Below are 19,676 nucleotides of genomic sequence, written 5' to 3' on the forward strand. Positions count from 1 at the left end.
TTCATCGACCATATTCCACCACTTAGTATGCTCTGCCTCCACTTCCAGGGCTTGATCGACATCATCGGCGCTACCATGCAGCATAGATTGGTGTCGCGTTTGCATGATGGATCCACGGATGTCGGCGTGGCGAGCTAGAAAGTCCAATAAATCTAGTCGGTCATCACGGGTGCGATCTTGAGGCGAGTTAGCCGAGAACCCTTGAAACCCAATCTGCTACAAACATACCAGCTTCCTCAGGCTCCCGTAGGTGTCGCTCTGTGTGTGGGTAGCAGACATTTGCCTCGTCTGACCTTATGCCGAGCGGCGTACCAAGCCGGATGCATATATATCTATCGATGCATATCACAGACCAGAAAAGCCGCTTCCTTAGCTCAGCTTCTTTGCTTGGAACTGATAAATGTAACGGACAGCGATGCAGACTCAACTGGAAGGCCATTCGAACGGCCAAACCTTCCAGACGCGACGCCGCGTTGTACCTGTGCATCGTAATTAAAAACAATTGTACGCTAACAAGAGCCTGCAAAGAGAGGATCGAGCTCTCTTCAGTCAGCACCAACTGGACGCTCCTGATGGCGTCGTTGACGGAATGGAATACGAGTGTCGTAGGCACTAGCTTGTGTGTAAGATTCATCTGTCGCCGGTCGTGGATGGAGATTGACATGATGGAGCGAAGTATGATGTGTTGGAGTTCGTTTGCTGTAGATTGAGATGCGATGCGAACGCCTCTCGACACGATTTGACGAAAATAATCCAGTAAAGAGGGCGCATGAAGAAACGGAAAGGCAGGATGCCAATGGTCGAAGTAAGACTGACTCCATTCGAGAAGGTCATCAAATGCGATAGCTGATGTGACGCTCTCTGGTGCAAGCGGGCGTACTTCGTCTGTTTTCCAAAGCCATCTTGAAGCACTCTTTGCAGCACCTGCGGGTAGCTGATCATCTTCTCCGGGTGCAGCATCACTCTCTGGGGTATCGACATGACGCACGGACGCCTGGTTCGCGGCAATGTTTCCTGCGCTGGACGGAGGCCTGAGGTTGCTGCCGGGGCTGGTGCCGAATGTACTGCGACTGTGATCCTGAGGGCTTGTTCCTTCGTTTCCGAATTCCCGAAGCTGCTGGCCCATTGTCTGAAGAAATGCTCTACGTTTCCTTACCGCCCCGACATCGGGCACCGCTGTGTTAGATTCCGACTGATCATGAAGAGCCTGTCGCTTGTTGGACCTCGCATTGGCTTCGGCCATCATCTATCCGACGATGCACTACACATGAAGCTTGGATATCAAGCTTTAGTTGTACTGGGATCGATATCGCCGCGGCGACGGTCATACACTGCAGTTGTGGGTGGCTGATGGAGATAGAAGAGGCTGGAGGTGGTTGAGCTGACAGACGCGACGAAGATGACGCTTGACAAGCTATAAACCCTGGCAGCCTCATGGCGTTAGTGCCACGCGAGTCAGTTTCTCGGCCTGAAATTCGCGTTGCAAATTCACTGTCAATGTGTGCTTTACTTGCTACATGCTGTTTTCATAACACGTTTCAACATGGGAAAAATACACGTAGGATCCCAAAGATTCGTACAATCTTAAAAATATTTACGCCATTGTTCTGTAGTTGAAGGACGCGAGTCAAGCGACGTGCCCACCGAAGGTGCAACAGGCTCTGGTCTGCCATCGCCTGTCGAATACGCTTCGTTTCCTAAATTTCCTCGCGGCGACATAGCCGTCATGTCTTGGTCTTGATGAAGAAGACCTGGCGCGGGTTCTGGAACACCGAGTACATCTGGTGCTAACTGCCACGCAGCTTGCGCCAACCGAGGCTGCTGCGCAAACGGGAGGTTTGATCCGTCCACAACTGATGACCGCACATCCTCATAGTGTTGTGCCACCACAGGACTCGACTCCATGACCCACGGTTCCGTCTGCGCAGGGCTCTCCAGAGATGCGTGACTACTGTCTGCTTCAATGCCTTTCCTTATAAGATCTTGTCTTCTTGACCACCAAGACAGACGTTCCTCGTCCGTGTTGAGGGGAAAGCTCTTCCATTCTTCTATCCTGTTCGACTTGGCCTGCTTCTGCACATTCTCTGCTAGTACACGGCGATCTGTGTCAGAGAGACGTTGCATCTCAATCGGTACCTGAGAATTGTAGATCGTGGAAAGGAGCTCCAACACGACAATCTCGGTCTCGAGCAATCGCTGTTCGACGAAGGATATATAACCCGATGGGATGCCTCTATTACAACCTTAGCTTCGCTTCCAAGAAACCACTCTCTTCACACCTTTTGTTAAGCGGCGGATACCGACACGAAGTCCCTGCCGATACACATTGCGAGCAAATCGGTAATTCGCGATCGCACTGTAGTCCGTTAGTTGATGCGTTGCGATGCTGGTTGATGGCGAAGACCTTTGACTTCTTGTTGCGACAGGACTCACATGCAATCGGATGGAAGGCACCAGATTCGTTCTAGATCGTATGAGAAGGCTGCCAAGCTTGAAGATCTGGGGTACTTGGGACTACTCACCATTGCATCGGCGCTGCATGGGCACCGCTGGCGGAAGGCGGTTCTTTCTTCGTGCGCTGCCGGACTTGTCTTTGTCCTAGCGTGATGCCCCGCTTGTTGTTCGGAGCTGCATTTGCGGGGATGACAACCCAGACGAAGCTACCTCGCAACAATGCAAAGTTCCCGAAGAGTTATCTCGAGAGCAGGGAAAGACATTTTTGTATCGAATCATTACACATCAAACTCTATCAAACTCATCATCCCAGCCCCAAGCCACCAATGTAACTACCACAAGTATCACCACCTCACCCCTTCAAATACGTCGCCCCACTCCTCGTACTTCCCTTCACAACCCTCCCCGGCGACTTCGACCTCCGCTCCTTCGCCATCTGAATCGCATGTTCGTCGTCAAGAACAACCTCTTCCCCTGCCTTCGCTTTGCGCGCCGCTCTACCTGCTGCAGCCGCTTTGCTCATCTTCTTCGTAACCGCTGTGGTTTTGGTGGTCTTTTTGGTAGGCTTGGTCTTGGTGGACGTGACAACAGTGGTGAGTTCCTGGACATCTTTTGCAAGGTCGTCATCGGAAAGCTCGTCGGAGTCGTCAGATTCATCGGGTTGGAAGTGGACGGCTTTACCTGGAGACTTTTGCGTCTTGGTTCTGCTACTCTTCCGTGAGGAAGAGACGGCAGACTTGGAACGCTTAGTCTCGGGGGTGTAGTTTTGCTCGCTGAGACTGCGTTTACGCTTGGGCTGTTTCTTGGTGGTGGTCTTGGGAGCAGAAGCCTGGGTAGACTTTGGCTGACGGCCATTTGGCTTGTTCGGGATGACCACCTGTGGATGGATACTAGTCTTATCCGGCGATGCAGGACTGGGAGCTGCAGTACTGACACCGCTTTGGCGTCTCGGGCTACGTTCGAGGGATGTCGCCCGCTCTCGGTTGAGCTTCCTAGCAACAGGTGAAGTGGTTTGTGAAATTACTGTAGGTATATCCAGGTTCGCCTGCTTTGCTGCGTTGAGAGCTTCCTCTGCCTTACGGACCTTTTCACGAGCTATGAGAGCTGCCGACTGTGCCGCACGAGCTTTGTCCCCTATGGCATGCGCATCCTCGTCTTCTAGGCGTGGCTGATCAATACTGCGGCCCATAGCACCGGTACGAGACTTGACAGGTGTCGTGTTGACAGCATCGCGGATCGTTGTAGGATCTACTAGGTTAATGTTAGCGAGACACATCCAAAAGAAAACTACATTGCTCACCTTGAGTTCCCGCGGAGAATTTGTCCAGGAAGACTCGTGGCGCATATTTATAGTTGCCGGCGCGCACTTTGTCGTCGTTTTGGCTCAATTCTTCCACAACCTCTTCCAGGCTTCTAGGAGTTCCCAACTTGCTGATCTCCTCTTGAACTTCGGCACTAGGTATCGGAAGCTTGAAGCGTGACCCAGACTCGTATACCGGGAGGTTCTTGTACTGCTCCAATTCAGGACGATCAAAAGGTATGTTAGTCTCAACAATCTTGCCCTCTGCCTTCATTTTCTTGCCAGACTCGGAAAGATCAAAGTCAATCTTGAGACTCTCCCAATGCGCCATCTGGAAAGTCTCTGGAAACGGCAGCGAGGCTGGATAGTTCTTGTGCCACCTTTCAGGTTCGTTGTTCGGGCCACCGTACTTGAACCGTTCCTCGCGCCGTGCCTTTGTTTCTGCTGCAGGCACTTGTTTGGGGGGCATGGCCTGAGGTTCGTCCGGTGTATCGCCTCTTCGATAAAGAGCTTGCGTTGCAGAAGGCGTATCGGATTCTGATACCTCCTCTATGATCATCGACGTAGGAGAATCCCCGCCTAGCGAAGACGATGAATCTTCTCGCGTAGCTTCTTCCTCAAACTCGAGCCGCGCTTGACGAATCATAGCTTGCGCGCGCTGATACAGCTGGTCGTCGAAGTTGCTTTCTTGCGGAGGAAGTCGCTGGAGGAGATCCTCGTCGATACTCTCAACGTGATTCATGTTAGTGCTATCAGTGTCATCGCTTCCTTCGTTATCCAGGTACCGGATCGCTTGAGCTAATCGTCTGTCGTTGATCTCTCGCTGTGTCGGCTCCTCCTCGCTAACTGGAGGGACGTTTTCGAAAGTTGAGATATCCATGTGATCTGGGGATAGGGCCATCTCAAGATTGCGATTTGCAGACGCCAAATACTACTGGAAGCGCCTGTCTTGGTCTGTGACAATGTTTGTTCACTTGAGCGCATTAGCAGATGACACTTCATTCATGCACGTAGCAAACATACCAAGACGTCTATGCTTCAGACGACTCTTGAACCTGACCAAGCGAAAAATCGATACGTCTCTCGCCATGATGCCGGACGGGATTTGAGTGTGCAGTAGTCTGTAGGCGTCTTTGTCATGATGGCCGGGTAATGGACAAAGGCCATCTGAAGCAAACAGCTGCGGTGCCTGCCGCAAGCGGCAATTCTACATGACATTGTTTGACTATCATACTGACATGGCTTCTTTGTGCGTGTCACAGCTTCCAGACGTGACGTGCAGCCATCGTCTCGCCGATAGTTTACTATACTTCACATGCCGCCGACGCGGAGCAGCATGTGGCTTTCCAAGGGCAACGCAAGAGGTTGGCCATGTCTGGGCGATGAGGGGAATGCAGCCACTTCAGGACAGAGGAGGGGAGGTGTGAAGGCTTACTCGAGAGACGACTGGGGTGCCCCTAAATGCCTCGGCTCCACAGCTCCCATGGTGCCCACTGCCGCTAGCTGTGTGGTCAAACGTCACTAGCTGGCGACAACGGGGTGTCGCGGAAAGTTGATGAGTGGATTGTATCTGATCAAGTCTCATCTTTTGTCTATGCGAATATTGGATATTGCGCGATTATAGCATTTTTTATACGTTTCGTTGTTACTACAGATCTATTGGTTACCGGTTATGTCAGGTAATCTCGCGTCACTCAGCCTGTAACCACACGGCGCAGCTCGCTGACACATTCCACGGCCAGTTCTTCCCTTTGCGCTGCCCGCCGCCGCAGCTGGTCTCGCGTATCTTAACGGCCGCCATGGCTTCACCTACGACTGGCCCCTCTTGTCTTCCTTCGTCGGCAGCAGCATCGTCGGCGCGCAGCAGGAACGACGCGACACGCTGAACCTCTTCTACGAACTCGAGGCGCATGCCCAATCCTCCTCGCGCGCAGACCATCCGTGGATCATCTTCCAGGGCAAGACATGGACGTATGCGCAGGCTTACGACGTCGTGCTGCGGTACGGGAACTGGCTGAAGAGCAAGGGCGTGGACAAGGATGAGATTGTCGCAATGGACTTTGTCAACTCGGACGTCTTCATCTGGGTCTGGTTTGGCCTCTGGAGCATTGGCGCGAAGCCCGCCTTTATCAACTACAACCTCTCCGGCAAGCCGCTGGTCCATACCGTCAAGACGAGCACCGCGCGCTTGGTGCTGGTGGACCAGGAGAGCAGGGACAAGTTCAGCGAAGATGCGCTGAAGGAGCATGGCCTCACTCGCGTCCACCACGCAGACAAGGTCAAATACACGTTTGAGCAGGAACCGTCCGACGTCCCACAATCAGTCAAGAACCAGACACAGACTCCCCAAGCCGCCGTCGAAGCTGGCGCCGTCTCCGAGCCTCTGACTGCGCAGCGAAACCTCGAAATCATCTTCTTCGACGACGCCCTGATCTCGACCATCCTCACGCACCCGCCGACGCGCCTCCCCGACTCGGCCCGCTCCGACCAAAAGCGCAGCAGCATGGCCATGCTCATCTACACTTCCGGCACGACGGGCCTGCCCAAACCCGCCGTCATGTCCTGGGGCAAATGCGGCGGCGGCGCAAAGTTCGCCGCAAGCTGGATGTCACTAAAGAACGACATCGTCTACACCTCCATGCCCCTCTACCACAGCTCCGCCTCCGTCCTGGGCGCCTGCGCCGTCCTACGCGCCGGCAGCACAATCCACCTATCCAAGAAATTCTCCCACAAAACCTTCTGGCCCGAAATCCGCTCCTCGCACGCCACAATCCTGCACTACGTCGGCGAAACATGTCGCTACCTGCTCTCCGCGCCGCCGTCCCCGCTCGATAAACAGCACCACCTCCGCGCCGCCTTTGGCAACGGCCTGCGCCCAGACGTCTGGGAGCCCTTCAAACAACGCTTCGGCATCGCCACCATCTACGAATTCTACGCCGCAACCGAAGCCCCCGGCGGCCTCTTCAACTGCTCTTCAAACTCCTTTTCCAGCGGCGCAATCGCCCGCAACGGCCTCCTCGCCAACTTCCTCATGACACGCAAACTCACCCTCGTGCGTATGGATCCCCACGCCGATCCCCCGGAGCCCCTCCGCGACCCCAAAACCGGTCTGTGTCACATCAGCGACTACAACGAGCCCGGCGAGTTACTCGGCAAACTGGATGCAGACAATATAAAAGACGGGTTCCAAGGCTACTACGGCAACGAGAAGGCGACCAACTCGAAGATTATTCGCGATGTCAAGACGAAAGGGGATGCGTATTTCCGGTCTGGCGATCTCATGCGCTGGGACGCGGAAGGCAGGTTTTGGTTCGTCGATCGCATTGGCGATACGTTTCGTTGGAAAGCGGAGAATGTGTCTACGGCTGAGGTATCGGAGGCTGTGGGCAAACATGACAGTGTTGCTGAGGCGAATGTATACGGCGTTAGTGTTCCGGGACATGATGGGCGCGCGGGGTGTGCGGCAGTTGTGTTTGAGCAGGGGGTTGGTGAGGTGGGGGAGAGGTTGCTTGCGGAGCTGGCGCAGCATGTTAAGAAGGAGTTGCCCGCGTTTGCGGTACCTGTTTGGATTCGGGTTACCAGGGAGATGCAGTTGACGGGGACTAATAAGCAGCAGAAGGTCGAGTTGCAGAAGGAGGGGATTGATCCGAGGGTTGTCGAGGAGAAGGGGGATACGTTGTATTGGTTGAGGGACGGGACTTATAAGAGGTTTACGATGGAGGACTTGAAGAAGATCGAGGGCGGGAGTGTGAAGTTATGAGGACATCAGAATGCATGTTGTATTGTGTAAGATATCGGTTGGATAGATGTAATGATAGATGATATTGAGATTGTTCCAAGTTACTTGGCTGCTTTCCCCTTCCGCGTCTTTCGTGGTTTCTTCGCTGTGGGCTCCTTGTAAAGCTCATCTTCTTCCTCTTCCTCGACGCTGGCAGTCGCATCTCCATCCTCCTTTTCAGCCAAAGACACAGGCTTACTTGCAGCCTTCCTCTTCTTCCTGCCCGTTCCACCAGTAGTCGTCTCATGCGTAGCTTCTGCCTCTCCACCTGCAGTCGCCACTCCATCTCCTACCTCTCCATCCTTCCCCGCCAGCCGATTCAACGCGGCACCCAACCTCTTTCCAGCCGCCCCAGTGCCCTTCTTCTTCCCACTTGGACCACTCTCCGCATTCCTCACTCTCGGCGCAAAAGCGCCAGCCCCGACACCCCCCTCAAAGAACCGAGTAATATTCGCCTGCGTACCCTCCTTCTCCCTGCGGTTCATATCCTTGATAACAGGGACAAGCACCTCATCCGTCCTCTCGGGACTCCATCCAATCTGAGAACTCAGGAAAGAACGCAAAGCAGCTAGATCGGGGACACCCCATTGGAACGGCTCAGGGTCATTGTCAACCTCGGGGTGAAGGTAAGCTTCTGCTACGCGAGGATCTGGGAACCCTGGTGGTAGGAATAGTTTGGTAGCCTGGTTCTTGCGGAACCGTTTTCGGAACGGTTTCTTTGCGTCTTCTTCTTTCTTGATAGTCCCACTTTGGACGCCATCCCACCAGGTTCGGAAAGACTCTAGGTCTTGGAACTCGGAGAGGATTTCTAGTGCGGTTACGGGCCCGATGCCCGGGATGCCTGTTGTGTAGTCGCTGCCAAGTAATTGGGCAATTGCGATCATCTTCTCGCGTGTGAGGCTGAATTCATTGGTGAGGTCTTGGGCGAGGTAGCATTCGACAAATTTGGCTGCGTTGAACATGTTCTTGTAGACACGCGTACCGCCGAAGAGAAAGGTATCGGAGTCGTCGGTCACGATGCCGTCCACAAGGCCAAGTGTGACCAGTTCGGCGCATTGCGCTTCGGCTTCCATAGGCGCTGTGATGTACGGCAGTCCGAACAAAGTCAACAAGTGCTGACACTCGGATATCATGGTCTGGGTGACTTCATCCGCATCTCTACGGTCTTTCTTTTGCTGTGCACGGAGCTGTTTGAGCTCGTCATCGAAATTTACCCTGGCTGCAGTGTTGTTGGACAGTTCTTGAGCGAATCGCGCATGCTCTTCTGCTTCTTTCGCTAGAGATGCGAAGAGTTCTTCGTCTTCGGGATCAGAGTACTGATCCGAGTCGTTACCTTCAGGCATGTCTAGAGGTGCGCTGTCATCTGCTACGCCACTGTGAGGGACGATAGGCTTTGTCAGATCGTCTGGACCTTGTAAAGGCGATAGCTCCCTTGGTGGTCGACGTGGTCGTTCCTGGCGAATGGAAATATCTTCAAACACTGGCGATGGTGACTTTGGTTGTACAGCTGCTGTTGCAACAGGCTCACCCTGCATAGGCACGTCTTCAAACTCTGGCGATGCCGACTTGGTAGGTTCAGTCAAATCGGCTGTCTCTGTTTGCATGGGTACATCCTCAAACTCTTCAGATTCTTCGGACGGAGACCTTGGAGGTTGCACAACGGTTGGCTCTGACTTCCCGTCAGTGGTCGACTTCTGCTGTACATGTCTCTCGTCTTCAGGCTCGCTCTCAGACCAATCCACTGGCTCATCATCGGAATCATCCGCAAATGGGGTCTTCTTCACCAGACTAGGATCTTGGCGGGGAGGCGACTTCTGCTGCGGAGAAAGCGGTTTAGGAGGCTCCGCCTTGACTTTGTCAGCGAGATCGCCCATCCTCAATTTGGTGTCTTCAATTGGAACGTCTTCCATCTGTGCATCAACCTCGTCGTCTGAGTCGATTGCAATCACTTGCTCCTGATTCTGGCTAGCGGGCGCATCCAAATCGATAACCTCTTTGGTCTCTGGCTTTCGAAGGGTTGGGAGCTGCTGGAACTGGAATCTGGACTTCTCCTCCTGACGTGCTTCTTCCCACTGTTCCTTCTCTTCCTGCCGTTGAGCGTTCACTTCTTTTGCGATATCTCTTTGGCCGCTGAACCACGGTGGAAGTGGCACGGAATCCTTCTTATCTTGCCCATAGTCCTTTTCGAAACCGCCTGCGTTGTCTTCTTCGAGCTTGTCCATTTTCTTCTTGCCTAGAAGAGAGTTGCCTAGGTTGAGTCTTTCGAAGGGTAGCGGCCCATCAAAACCGGCAGCGTTCTTCGGCTTTGGCGCAGACTTGACAGCGGGTGCTGGTGTTGGGTCCTGTTGCGTAAATGACGATTTCCTTGGCTTAACTGGACGTTTGGACTTCCGAGACTCCGCTAGAGCAGCCTGCAAATCCATATCCTCTTCGCTGTCGCTTCCCTCAAAAGGGCCTTTCGGAGCAAGCTTGCTACTGCGTTGATTGGCAAGCCTTGCGATAGCCATTCCAGAACCCTTCGTCCCAGCGAAAGGATTCGCTTCAGCAGCACGCTTCTGTTCAAAAACTTCACGCACCGGATCGTCGTCAGATTCTTCAGCAACCGCTTGCTTCTCGGGCTGCATTGACAAGGCAATGGCTTGCTGTAACTGCTCGTTCTCAACATCATCCCCTGCATCATCTACATCGTTCACACCATTCATCGGAACGTTCTCCCAGTCTTCCTCTTCTTCGTTATCATCCGCAAGGAACAACGAGTCTGGATCTTGGTTGACCGGGGTAGCCCTTTGTGGTTTAGACTGTACTGGCTTCTCTTTCCTCGACTTGTATAGGTTTCTGCGTCGTGTCGCAAGCTCGTTCGCGATGAACTCACGGCCCTCCTTCTCTTGGGCGCTCAAGCCCCCCTTGGGCTTTGGCAGCCTGTTCAGGCCCTCGATGGGAACGTCCTCGAAGTCTTCATCGTCCTCCCATTCTTGTTCTTCTTCAGCAGGACGCTCTGGTAGATCCACGTTAATCGGCTTGTGAGCTTTGCCCTCTTCCTTGTTCAGCACAACTCCGAGGGCCCAACCACCTTCCACTCCGTCGTTCTTGACGAGAACATACTCCCTATCTCTCTCGCCCGCAACGCGATTGAACCCGCCTGCGCCAAATGCATCGTCGTTCATCCCGTTGAGGTTCATCAATCGCTGCGTAAGTTCGTTACGTTCGCGCACACGGTCGATTTGAAACTTGGAGAAAGCCATTCTGTCTGGAAACATTGCATCAAGCTGTTCTTTTGAGTGTCCCATTCTGAGTCGACTTCGTAGCCTGGCTGCGTTCAAGATATTGTACCTATCAGCCGGAGGCAGGCTCTGGAAGAAATGACCATCGAAGTCAATCTTGGAGAAGTCATAGACATTGATATCTTCGCCTCTGTCAAATTGGCGTGCGTACTCCTCCAGCTCTTCGAGCGACATGACTCTGGGATCATTCGCAGCCCCCATTTCCGACATGGACTTGCCGAGGTCTGGAAGGTGATATTGGTCCTTCTTTTTGAAGGTGCGATTCTCTGTTCGCTCCTGAGGCGTCTGCAGAAGTTCCTCCGCATACACCAAATTATCGGGTATCTCTTCCTCCTGTTGCGGTGGCTCCTCTCTTGGATGCTTGGCAGCTTCCTTCCGCCTCTTCTCTTCTTCCTCAGCAGCCCTCTGCATTTGTATAGCCAGCAACTTTCCAGCTGTCCGGACCGCATCTTCTCGTCTACCTTCACGTCGCGACTTGCGGTTGTTGATGGTTTGTCGCTTCAGCGCCGGTGCGCCACCATCGAAGACGAAGACGGGCTTGATGCCGATGAAGAGAAGCTTGCATACTCGGCGAAAGAAACCGACAATATGGCTGTTCCGCAAAGCGTTTCCTTCCTTGTCGCGCACGGCCTTGAGGAACTGGTATATCCAGATGGAGGCATCGACGGCGAGGCGCTTCTTGTTCAACGTTTCGATCTTGATCGGCCGCGCGCAAGGCTGCAGAACGGTCCAGAGGCCAGTGACACCCATGGCGCTCTTCTGGGGACGTTGTCCATCGGTTTGGAGGGGTGGAAGTGGTCGTCGAGTTAATTTCTGGAAAGCGCAGGCTGCCGTGTGATCGCGCGTTCAGAGCGTGTTCTCGATGACGACATGCCAAGCCTGCCAAACGCGACTATCACGTGTGTAAGCACTAGCGTCGTCGCGAGAGCATCCGGACATGTGCGAGACATAAGTCTTCAGAAAAGATAGAAGCATCATTATGAGGCAAGATGATTGATGATGCTAGATTATGCCTTCATGCACACTGTCTACGTTCTATACGCCTTTCGCGACCTTGAAAGAAGCGTGTCATAAGCTGAAGATGAATAACTTTGCCATTAATATTCTTACATTCTAATCTAGGTATAAGGTGAAGGAAGGCAATCTATAAACCCTGCCCCTCGAGACCAAGACCCACTCCAACATTTTGCACTTCGTCTCGGTCTTCCTCGTCGTCCCCAAAATCTGCTGCCTCGCCATGATCCTCAGCGTCTTTCATACCAGCATCGGTGTCGCCAAACATGCCTCCTTTGTGCTGCTGTCTGCGCCTTGATACATCTTGGCTTCCCTCGGCATCATCCGAGTCGTCGAAAACCCTACTCTGCTTTCTTCCCGTAGGAACATCTATAATGTCGCCGCTTGGTCGGAACTCGAACATCGAATTAGGACGATCGTGACTGAATGGCGAATCACGGGGACGGGCTCTGAGGGCTGTAGAGTGTGTAGTGGCTTGAGGAGACATAGCGGACCACCATCCGCTCAATCGTTTCCCCAACGATGGACTGTCGGGGGCGTCTGGCTTCTCAGCAGTGTTTGCTAGATCAGCCGGCGCGTTCTTCTTCTTACGAGCGAATGTAAGGCCAAGAGGGAGATTCACGGGCGAGCTAGGCCGCGATGGTCCTGCAGTGGAGGAGGATTCTGATTCTGAAGCTGGGTATAGAGACCCACCGTCAGGGCCATCGCTCCCTGTGCGCTTGAGCAAGCTACGAAGGTCTTCTTCGCTGAGAGTGTTGACAATTTCGTCATCGCGTGCCCCACGAGGTCTGAATCTCCGTCTTCCTTCCTGAATGGCATATTCCAACTTCGCACGATTCGCGATGAACTTCAGCTTAGGGAAAGCCGACTGTTGGCCAACATGTATCATGCGTGCTAGTCGCTCTGGGGTTGGGTCCGTGAGGATATACAAAAAGTCTGAAGGTATGGACTTGGGCCAGATGGTAATGGTCCCACTGAAGCGTTGCAGCCAGAGTTCACTCCAGTCCTGGCCTAGTGGTCGCGGTAGAAGCTCGAGATGGCGAAGCACCTTTAGCCATTTGTTGAGATCGAGCTTGAGATACTGGATCAATTGATTAGCATGTGTATTGAGACTCCGTTGTGTGGTTGACGTACTTGCTCTGTGGCGGAACCAAGGAAACCACCTCTCCATCCGCGTCCACGGCGATGGGTGACAGGTCGACCAACCGAGCCACGGGATGAGAAGAAGAAGATATTGATATGAGGGTTGACCTGGCTGACGATTGAAAATCGGACGTTGAAGTGGAGGTTCAGCGCTTTCAGTGGAATGTCCGTCCGGAGACTTCCATCCTTCCACTTGTGTCCAAAAGAGTAGGGCGAAAGAGTGCCGTCCTTGTTCTTTTTCATGAGGACCACTGGGTTGAGAATTCCAGGGACGGCAGCAGATGCCAACACTGCTGACCAGACAACACAGTCCGGAGCTGTGATGTAGTTGGCTAAGATGGTCGGAGAGTGGGGGTCGGAAGGCACACAAGAGACGTTCAGTATACGTCCAGTCCTTTGATATGCTTCCTTGAACGTCAGACTGCCACGAGTCATCCAGGCGCACTTCTTTGCCCAATCAACGCTGTCGAATCTCGCTCCAGTCTTGTACCATCTCTTTGACCATGTAAGAATGCCTTCGTGGCAAGCCGTGATGCGATGAGCCAGAGCGGGTACGAGCAGTTTCTTGAGTTCGTCGTCGGTCCTCGTGCATAGTAGTGCAGCCACGAGAGCTCCACCAGATGTACCAGTGATGACTTCAGGCAGCAATTCGGCGTCCATCAGAGCCTTGGCCACACCGAAGTGGTAGTATGCAAAGGTCGCTCCTCCAGACAGACATAGCGCAGTGCGACCAAAGTTGCTGCCGAGGTGTTTGAACAGGGCGCGCTTGTTCTCTGCATCGAGCTGCGTGGTTTGTAGGAGGAAAGTGAGCGACGTCTCGGCTTCGTCGACAAATTTCTGGACGAGGTCTTTGGTTCCGTAGTACGTCTCGCTGTACAGTCGGGGGTTTTCAAAGCCTACGAAGTTGTTCTTCATGGAGGCTAAATGCGACGTTAGATGTGTTTTGCGGCGTGGGAAAGACGGGGCGCTTACCTTCTAGGAGCGCACGAAGGTCCTCGACAGCCGTGTGTTGGCCTTGTGAGGCTTTTGATCCTGGCCCGCTCTTCTCTTCTGCTTCGGCCTTTTCGCGCAGTTTGACCATCTGCTGGTGTACTCTTGCAATCGTCTTGCTGTCGTAATAGGCATAGTCCGCCTTCTCCTTCCACGACTCGTTGCCCAGGTATGCGTCGAGTTCCTTTGCGCCCTCAATCCACTCTTGGTAGGATCGCGCATCCTGCAGCCGCTGACGTAGTCTCTGCCGTGTGCCTCGCCATGTGATCCAGTGCTCGTATAGGTATATGTACAGGCGAGTGAAGACGTAGGCTATGCTGAGGAAGAACAGCCACCCCAGCACGACCAGGAGCAGGGGCCACTTGAGCAACACGTAGACGAAGCCTTCGCGCGTCTCGTCCTTGCCGCGTCGCGGGGGCGCCTTGCTCTTCTTGCGCCGCTTGACGCGCTGGTGGACCGGCCGCCAGTCGTTTTGGGCGGAGATGAAGGTTCGATCGGGCGGCAGAGCCGTGAGGTCTTCGGTGGACGGTGAATTCTCAGGCGCAGCGAGGGCTTTCTCGAATTCGATAAAATGGTCTTCTTCGACAAAGTCGTTCGCGTAGTCTGGCAATAGGGTGAAGTCGAAGCCCGTCGAGGAATATGGCTCGGGGCCATCCGTCTTCTTGTCTACGTCAGCCATGGGGGGGAGAGGCGTCGGGTGTAAGTCGCATCGTCGAGTTGGTTAGGGGAGACGACTCAGGTGATGTCAAATGGGCGTGTTGGCATGTGAGGCTCGAAGCTTCGGGTGCTAGCCAGTACGTCACAGGGCCCGCTCGGAACCCTTCCGCCGCTGATGCAGAATTGTGCATCAACACCACGTCTCGCCGACACCACGCACTTGCCGACCTGCGAGGCATGCGACCTCGATGCAGAACACTCCAAGCCGTCGTCCGATCGCGAATCCTCTCGCCCCCGCAATGGAGGCCTCGCCGCTGTCTGATGACGCTGGCCATCGAGACGTCTTGCGATGATACCTCGGTCGCCATAGTGGAAAAAGAGACTCGGCACGGCCGGACGACAGCGCAGTTGCACTTCCACAAGAAAGTGACATCGGACAATGCCGCATATCAGGGCGTTCACCCGCTGGTGTCCCTTCTGTCGCACCAAGAGAATCTCGCCATGCTCCTCCATGAAGCTATTCGCTCCCTACCGATGCGAGATGGGGAGATTCCCCCGGAAGATGCGCAAGCAAATACAGTCGATCTCGCGACACGAAGGCTGCCTGATTTTGTGTCTGTCACTCGTGGGCCAGGCATGCGCAGTAATCTCTTCACGGGTCTTGATACCGCCAAGGGACTCGCTGTAGCATGGCAGGTACTGCGCGAGCTTCTCTCTGCGGACTTGCTGCTGATAGCGATACTAGAAACCTCTGGTCGGAGTCCACCACATGCAGGCTCATGCGCTTACGCCACGCATGGTCAGCGCCCTCGAAGCCCACACCGAGCCTGAACACAGCGGCATCTACGATTCGACGTCGATACAAACCACGCCAAAGTTCCCGTTCCTATCTATCCTCGCCTCAGGTGGTCATACGCTGCTCATACACTCGGCGTCTATGGCGGACCACCGCGTGCTGGGCTCTACTAATGACATTGCTGTGGGAGAGTGCTTGGACAAGATCGCTCGTGTAGTGCTGCCTACAGCGTTACTGGAAACATCAAAGAGCACCATGTATGGAGCGCTCCTCGAGGCATTTGCGTTGCCCGATCGCTCCCGCAAGTCAATATCTGGCGACGCATCAACTCACGTAACGAAGCCACCAACTTATTCAGCCAAGACATACTTGGATGCTCATGGACACCTATACGATTGGTACGAAGTTCCTCTGAATCATGAAGACGCCATGCAGAAGAGCGCGACAAAATGGGGCTGGGCACTCAATCGGCCCTTGACTAAATCAGGTGGAGGTGTCAAGATCAACAGTCTTGAGCTGAGCTTTTCAGGTATCACGACAATGGTTGAGCGCATCGTTCGGTTTGGTATGGACACCGTCACTAGAAAATTCAACAAAGTCGAGCGAACGGCGGCAGACGTTAGCCTTGAAGAGCGCATGGATCTTGCACGTGAGACCATGCGCGCAGCTTTTGAGCATGTCGCTTCCCGAGTAGTTCTAGGCTTGCAGACTCAAGAAGATGCTCTAGCCGTGCCTGCGGTTGTCATGGCTGGTGGCGTGGCTGCCAACTCGTTTCTCCGGCACATGTAAGTCTGCCTGCAGTAGCAAGAACACATAGTATCGTCGACTGGGATGCTAACGGCTGTAAGACTTGCGAAGACGCTTTGCGCCCATGGTTATCCGGACGTTGAGTTGCATTTTCCACCGCCCAAGTTCTGCACCGACAACGCTGCAATGATAGGTTGGGCTGGTCTTGAGATGTATGAAGCGGGTCACGTCTCCCCACTCAGCATAAGAGCAATACGCAAGTGGCCTCTGGACAAGCTATTGGACCCCCCGGCGGACGGGTAAAACTTTAACGTTACATACCACGTGCATGCAACACAAATTGTGCGAGCACTCCTCGACACCTCGCCAAAACACAAAACATCAGCTGGTGCCTGCATTGGCTTCTTCATCAGCCAAGCATGCATCCATCAAGACCACGTCGGCTACCGGCAGGAAAGTATGGCTGGCTTCAAGCAGATGCCAGACTGGCTGGAAAAACTGCCAAGGACGTTATCAGTACGAGTATCTACAAGACTGATCTCGTCTTGTCTAAACATAGATGATCTGGAGCGTAGATGGACTGCATGGTACCCTGGAGTAAGTCGCTACCAGCTTTCACCTTTCCCAATGCGAGTGTTGAAATCCTCGCCTGCCATTTTAGTCTGGAAAAGAAAGCGCCAAGCATGCCCGCCTCCAGACCAGGCGAGGACGGTGTACGGATAACATTTTGAATACGTTGGGCGATGTAGAGCTGGATCCGTCTTATATGAAGCTGCAAGGGCATTGCGTTGGCGACCCCGGACTTCTCGGTTGTTCGCATGCATGTCACGATCACATCAAATATCCAGCAATTAGCCAAACAACGTGCACTTTAATTCTGCCGACGGTCCCACGTTTCGCCAAATCAACGCTCTATAGAGTACGATTTATCGCTATATTTAGGCATTTCCAGGTCATGCCACAGCTGTACCCGACGGCTATCTGGATATATTGCGCTGCGAGATCGAAAGCACGACCTAGAGCCCGGAACCACAACTATCAAGCGTCGCTAATGCAATGTCTGGAGTATCGCACACGTGCAAGCGATGTTCCGTACGGCACGATGGTGTCTAGGCTCGTATCTTTCATTTACAGACAGTATCGTCGCTTGTGCGGTCAGGCCAGCCAGAATGGTGAGCCGAGCGAAGTCTATAACTCTGCCGTACATTCGCGAAGATTGAGATGTTGCTGAGATGTCCTTATAACCTGTCAATCAATATTTTGTGAGAGTCTGCTGATTGAACATGGCTCCTGCAAGGAACACTGTGCTGGCACTGCTAGGTCTTGCCATTAGGTAGGTCACGTCTACTAAGCTGGCAAGCTGTCACTGACCTTCTTATAGCATTCGCGCAGCACCTGCTGGCTTACAACATCGCCAGATTGGCGTCCTTCCACCCAAACAGAGTGTCTCTTGGGACACTGGCAACTCAGAACCCACCGAAGAGTCACAAGAGCCCGTTGTCCCATCCAAGCCAACTGATGAGATTAGCCTTGGAACACCATCGGGCTGGATCAGCTGGGAAAGCACCGGTCCAGCTCCAACAGATTCCCCAGAAGAACCCGAGTACCCGCCTCCAGCCAAGCCTACTGATCAATTCAGTATTGGTACGCCGTCTGGCTGGATCAGCTGGGAGACGAGCGGGCCTGCACCCACACCTGCTCCCCAAGAGCCCGACTACCCTCCTCCTTCTAAGCCGACGGATCAATTTAGCATCGGTAAACCATCCTTCTGGGTGAGCTGGGCCACTGATGGGCCCGAGCCAACTCCTGAACCGGAAGAGCCTGAGGAGCCTGGATACCCCCCACCTAAGCCTAGCGATCAGATCAGCATCGGGAAACCATCTTACAGTATCACCTGGGACGGAGATGGTCCAGGCGCGTCCTCAACGCCTACGCCGGAACCAACGTCAACGCCAAAGCCAACTTCGAAGTCCTCCTCCATCGTATCTCTTCCCCCTATCTGGTCGAACTCCAGTATGACTAGCTCCGCTTCCGTCACTAGTTACAAACCTCCGGCGTCTTCTTTTACCAAATCTGCTTCATCCAGTAAGATTTCATCTACCAAGAAACCCGGCTACCCTCCATGGAACCCATGGCCACCAAAGCCAACGACAATGAAGTCCACCGCAAAGCCCACTACGACATCTACGAAGAAGCCAACTTCGACACCAAAGCCGTCGACGACTGCTAAGCCAACACCTTCCCCGGCTCCAGTCCCCTCAACAACCAAGAGCGCTATCATCAGCCTCTCTCCGCCCAAATTCAGCGTGAGCTGGGATTTGAATAAGAGAAATGCAAAGCCAACTTCTACGACTACTAAGAAATCTAAGACGAGTAAGACTATGATGACAAAGACTACCACGAAGAAGAGCACTTCAAAGAGCACTTCAAAGAGCACTTCAAAGAGCACTTCAAAGAGCACGTCAAAGTCTACCTCCAAGTCATCATCCAAGTCTTCTTCAGCAGCTACAACAACGCCTAAGCCTACATATACACCCAAGCCTACGCCTACACCAACACCATCTCCTACTCCAAAGCCCACCCCAACACCGACGCCCAGTCCTCCTCCCCCTTCCACAACCCCAAGTCCTCCCTCCACATCCACCTCCACACGTTCAGCAGACATCACCGTAGGTCCACCCAACTACAGCGTAACCTGGGACTACGACGAGCCCGAACCAACAGCCCCTCCCTCGGAAGAAGAGCCCTACCCCTCCGACCCAGAAGAACCCTTCCCGGAGGAGCCCTTTCCCGAGGAGCCCTTCCCAGAAGACCCAGAGTACCCAGAAGACGACTTCCCACCTCCCTCCCAACCAACCCAAGCAAACAGCATCGGTCTGAACCCGCCCACCGTAACCGTAATCTGGGGCAAAAAGCGGCAAGAAGACGATGTCTTACCCACATCTTCACCTGACCTCCCCGCAGACAACGAAGACGACGACGGCCCCGTAGAAATCCCCGCCAACCCCGCGCCCACGCAACCCAACAGCGTCGGCCTCAACCCCCCAACCTACACCGTCATCTGGGGCAAAGAGAAGAAGCGCGCGCCTGAACCTACTGCCGCCCCCGCTGCTCGCGCTGTCGCAGGACGAGAAGCAGTGCCGGTGCCGCAGAACAGTATTGGGCTGGAGTTCCCTTGGCAGAGTATCTCGTGGCCGAAGCCTGAGCCGCCGACGTATATCTCGTGGGGGAAGAGGGAGCCGGTTGCGCAGCCTACGGCTGTGCCGAGGGGGATGGAGACGGTTTATGTTAGGGGGAGGGGGGCTGAGGCTACGGCTTGGAAAGGGGAGTAAGTTGGAGGCAGGAGGTTAGATGGTTTGAGGAGGTTGATTGAGTAGTTGATAGGTGTGTGCGTGAGTGCGCGGCTGGTTGATGTAGCATACATACCTTCGCTGATGTGTTTTCTCGGTATCCCGAATTCATCTTCTTTTCTCATGACTTCCTTTATCCTTCAGCTCGCCACGGTGAAATTTTGTC

At 53.9% G+C, this 19,676-nt stretch overlaps 6 protein-coding genes across 6 annotated transcripts; 3 read left to right on the forward strand and 3 right to left on the reverse strand.

Annotated features, from left to right (window-relative positions):
• Window positions 1-2,806: 2,806 nt before the first annotated feature.
• On the reverse strand, window positions 2,807-4,655 carry J4E85_001332 (uncharacterized protein; the record flags this gene model as incomplete). The annotated part of the gene is made up of 2 exons (XM_051465618.1): window positions 2,807-3,702; window positions 3,755-4,655. 2 exons carry the CDS (start codon window positions 4,653-4,655, stop codon window positions 2,807-2,809), a joined length of 1,797 nt encoding a protein of 598 aa, XP_051330175.1.
• Window positions 4,656-5,426: 771 nt separating this feature from the next.
• Window positions 5,427-7,514, forward strand: J4E85_001333 (uncharacterized protein; the record flags this gene model as incomplete). Its single annotated transcript, XM_051465619.1, has 2 exons — window positions 5,427-5,433; window positions 5,497-7,514. 2 exons carry the CDS (start codon window positions 5,427-5,429, stop codon window positions 7,512-7,514), a joined length of 2,025 nt encoding a protein of 674 aa, XP_051330176.1.
• Window positions 7,515-7,594: 80 nt separating this feature from the next.
• On the reverse strand, window positions 7,595-11,563 carry J4E85_001334 (uncharacterized protein; the record flags this gene model as incomplete). Its single annotated transcript, XM_051465620.1, has 1 exon — window positions 7,595-11,563. One exon carries the CDS (start codon window positions 11,561-11,563, stop codon window positions 7,595-7,597), a length of 3,969 nt encoding a protein of 1,322 aa, XP_051330177.1.
• Window positions 11,564-11,957: 394 nt separating this feature from the next.
• J4E85_001335 (uncharacterized protein) lies at window positions 11,958-14,639 on the reverse strand (the record flags this gene model as incomplete). Its single annotated transcript, XM_051465621.1, has 3 exons — window positions 11,958-12,908; window positions 12,962-13,890; window positions 13,943-14,639. 3 exons carry the CDS (start codon window positions 14,637-14,639, stop codon window positions 11,958-11,960), a joined length of 2,577 nt encoding a protein of 858 aa, XP_051330178.1.
• Window positions 14,640-15,118: 479 nt separating this feature from the next.
• Window positions 15,119-16,463, forward strand: J4E85_001336 (uncharacterized protein; the record flags this gene model as incomplete). The annotated part of the gene is made up of 3 exons (XM_051465622.1): window positions 15,119-15,313; window positions 15,363-16,198; window positions 16,262-16,463. 3 exons carry the CDS (start codon window positions 15,119-15,121, stop codon window positions 16,461-16,463), a joined length of 1,233 nt encoding a protein of 410 aa, XP_051330179.1.
• Window positions 16,464-17,443: 980 nt separating this feature from the next.
• Window positions 17,444-19,492, forward strand: J4E85_001337 (uncharacterized protein; the record flags this gene model as incomplete). Its single annotated transcript, XM_051465623.1, has 2 exons — window positions 17,444-17,493; window positions 17,542-19,492. The coding sequence occupies 2 exons, from the start codon at window positions 17,444-17,446 to the stop codon at window positions 19,490-19,492; spliced, it is 2,001 nt and encodes a 666-aa protein (XP_051330180.1).
• Window positions 19,493-19,676: the final 184 nt, after the last annotated feature.

The sequence above is a fragment of the Alternaria conjuncta genome, assembly GCF_024043145.1.
Source record: "Alternaria conjuncta strain BMP 0040 chromosome Unknown scaffold_2, whole genome shotgun sequence".
NCBI lineage: Eukaryota > Fungi > Ascomycota > Dothideomycetes > Pleosporales > Pleosporaceae > Alternaria > Alternaria conjuncta.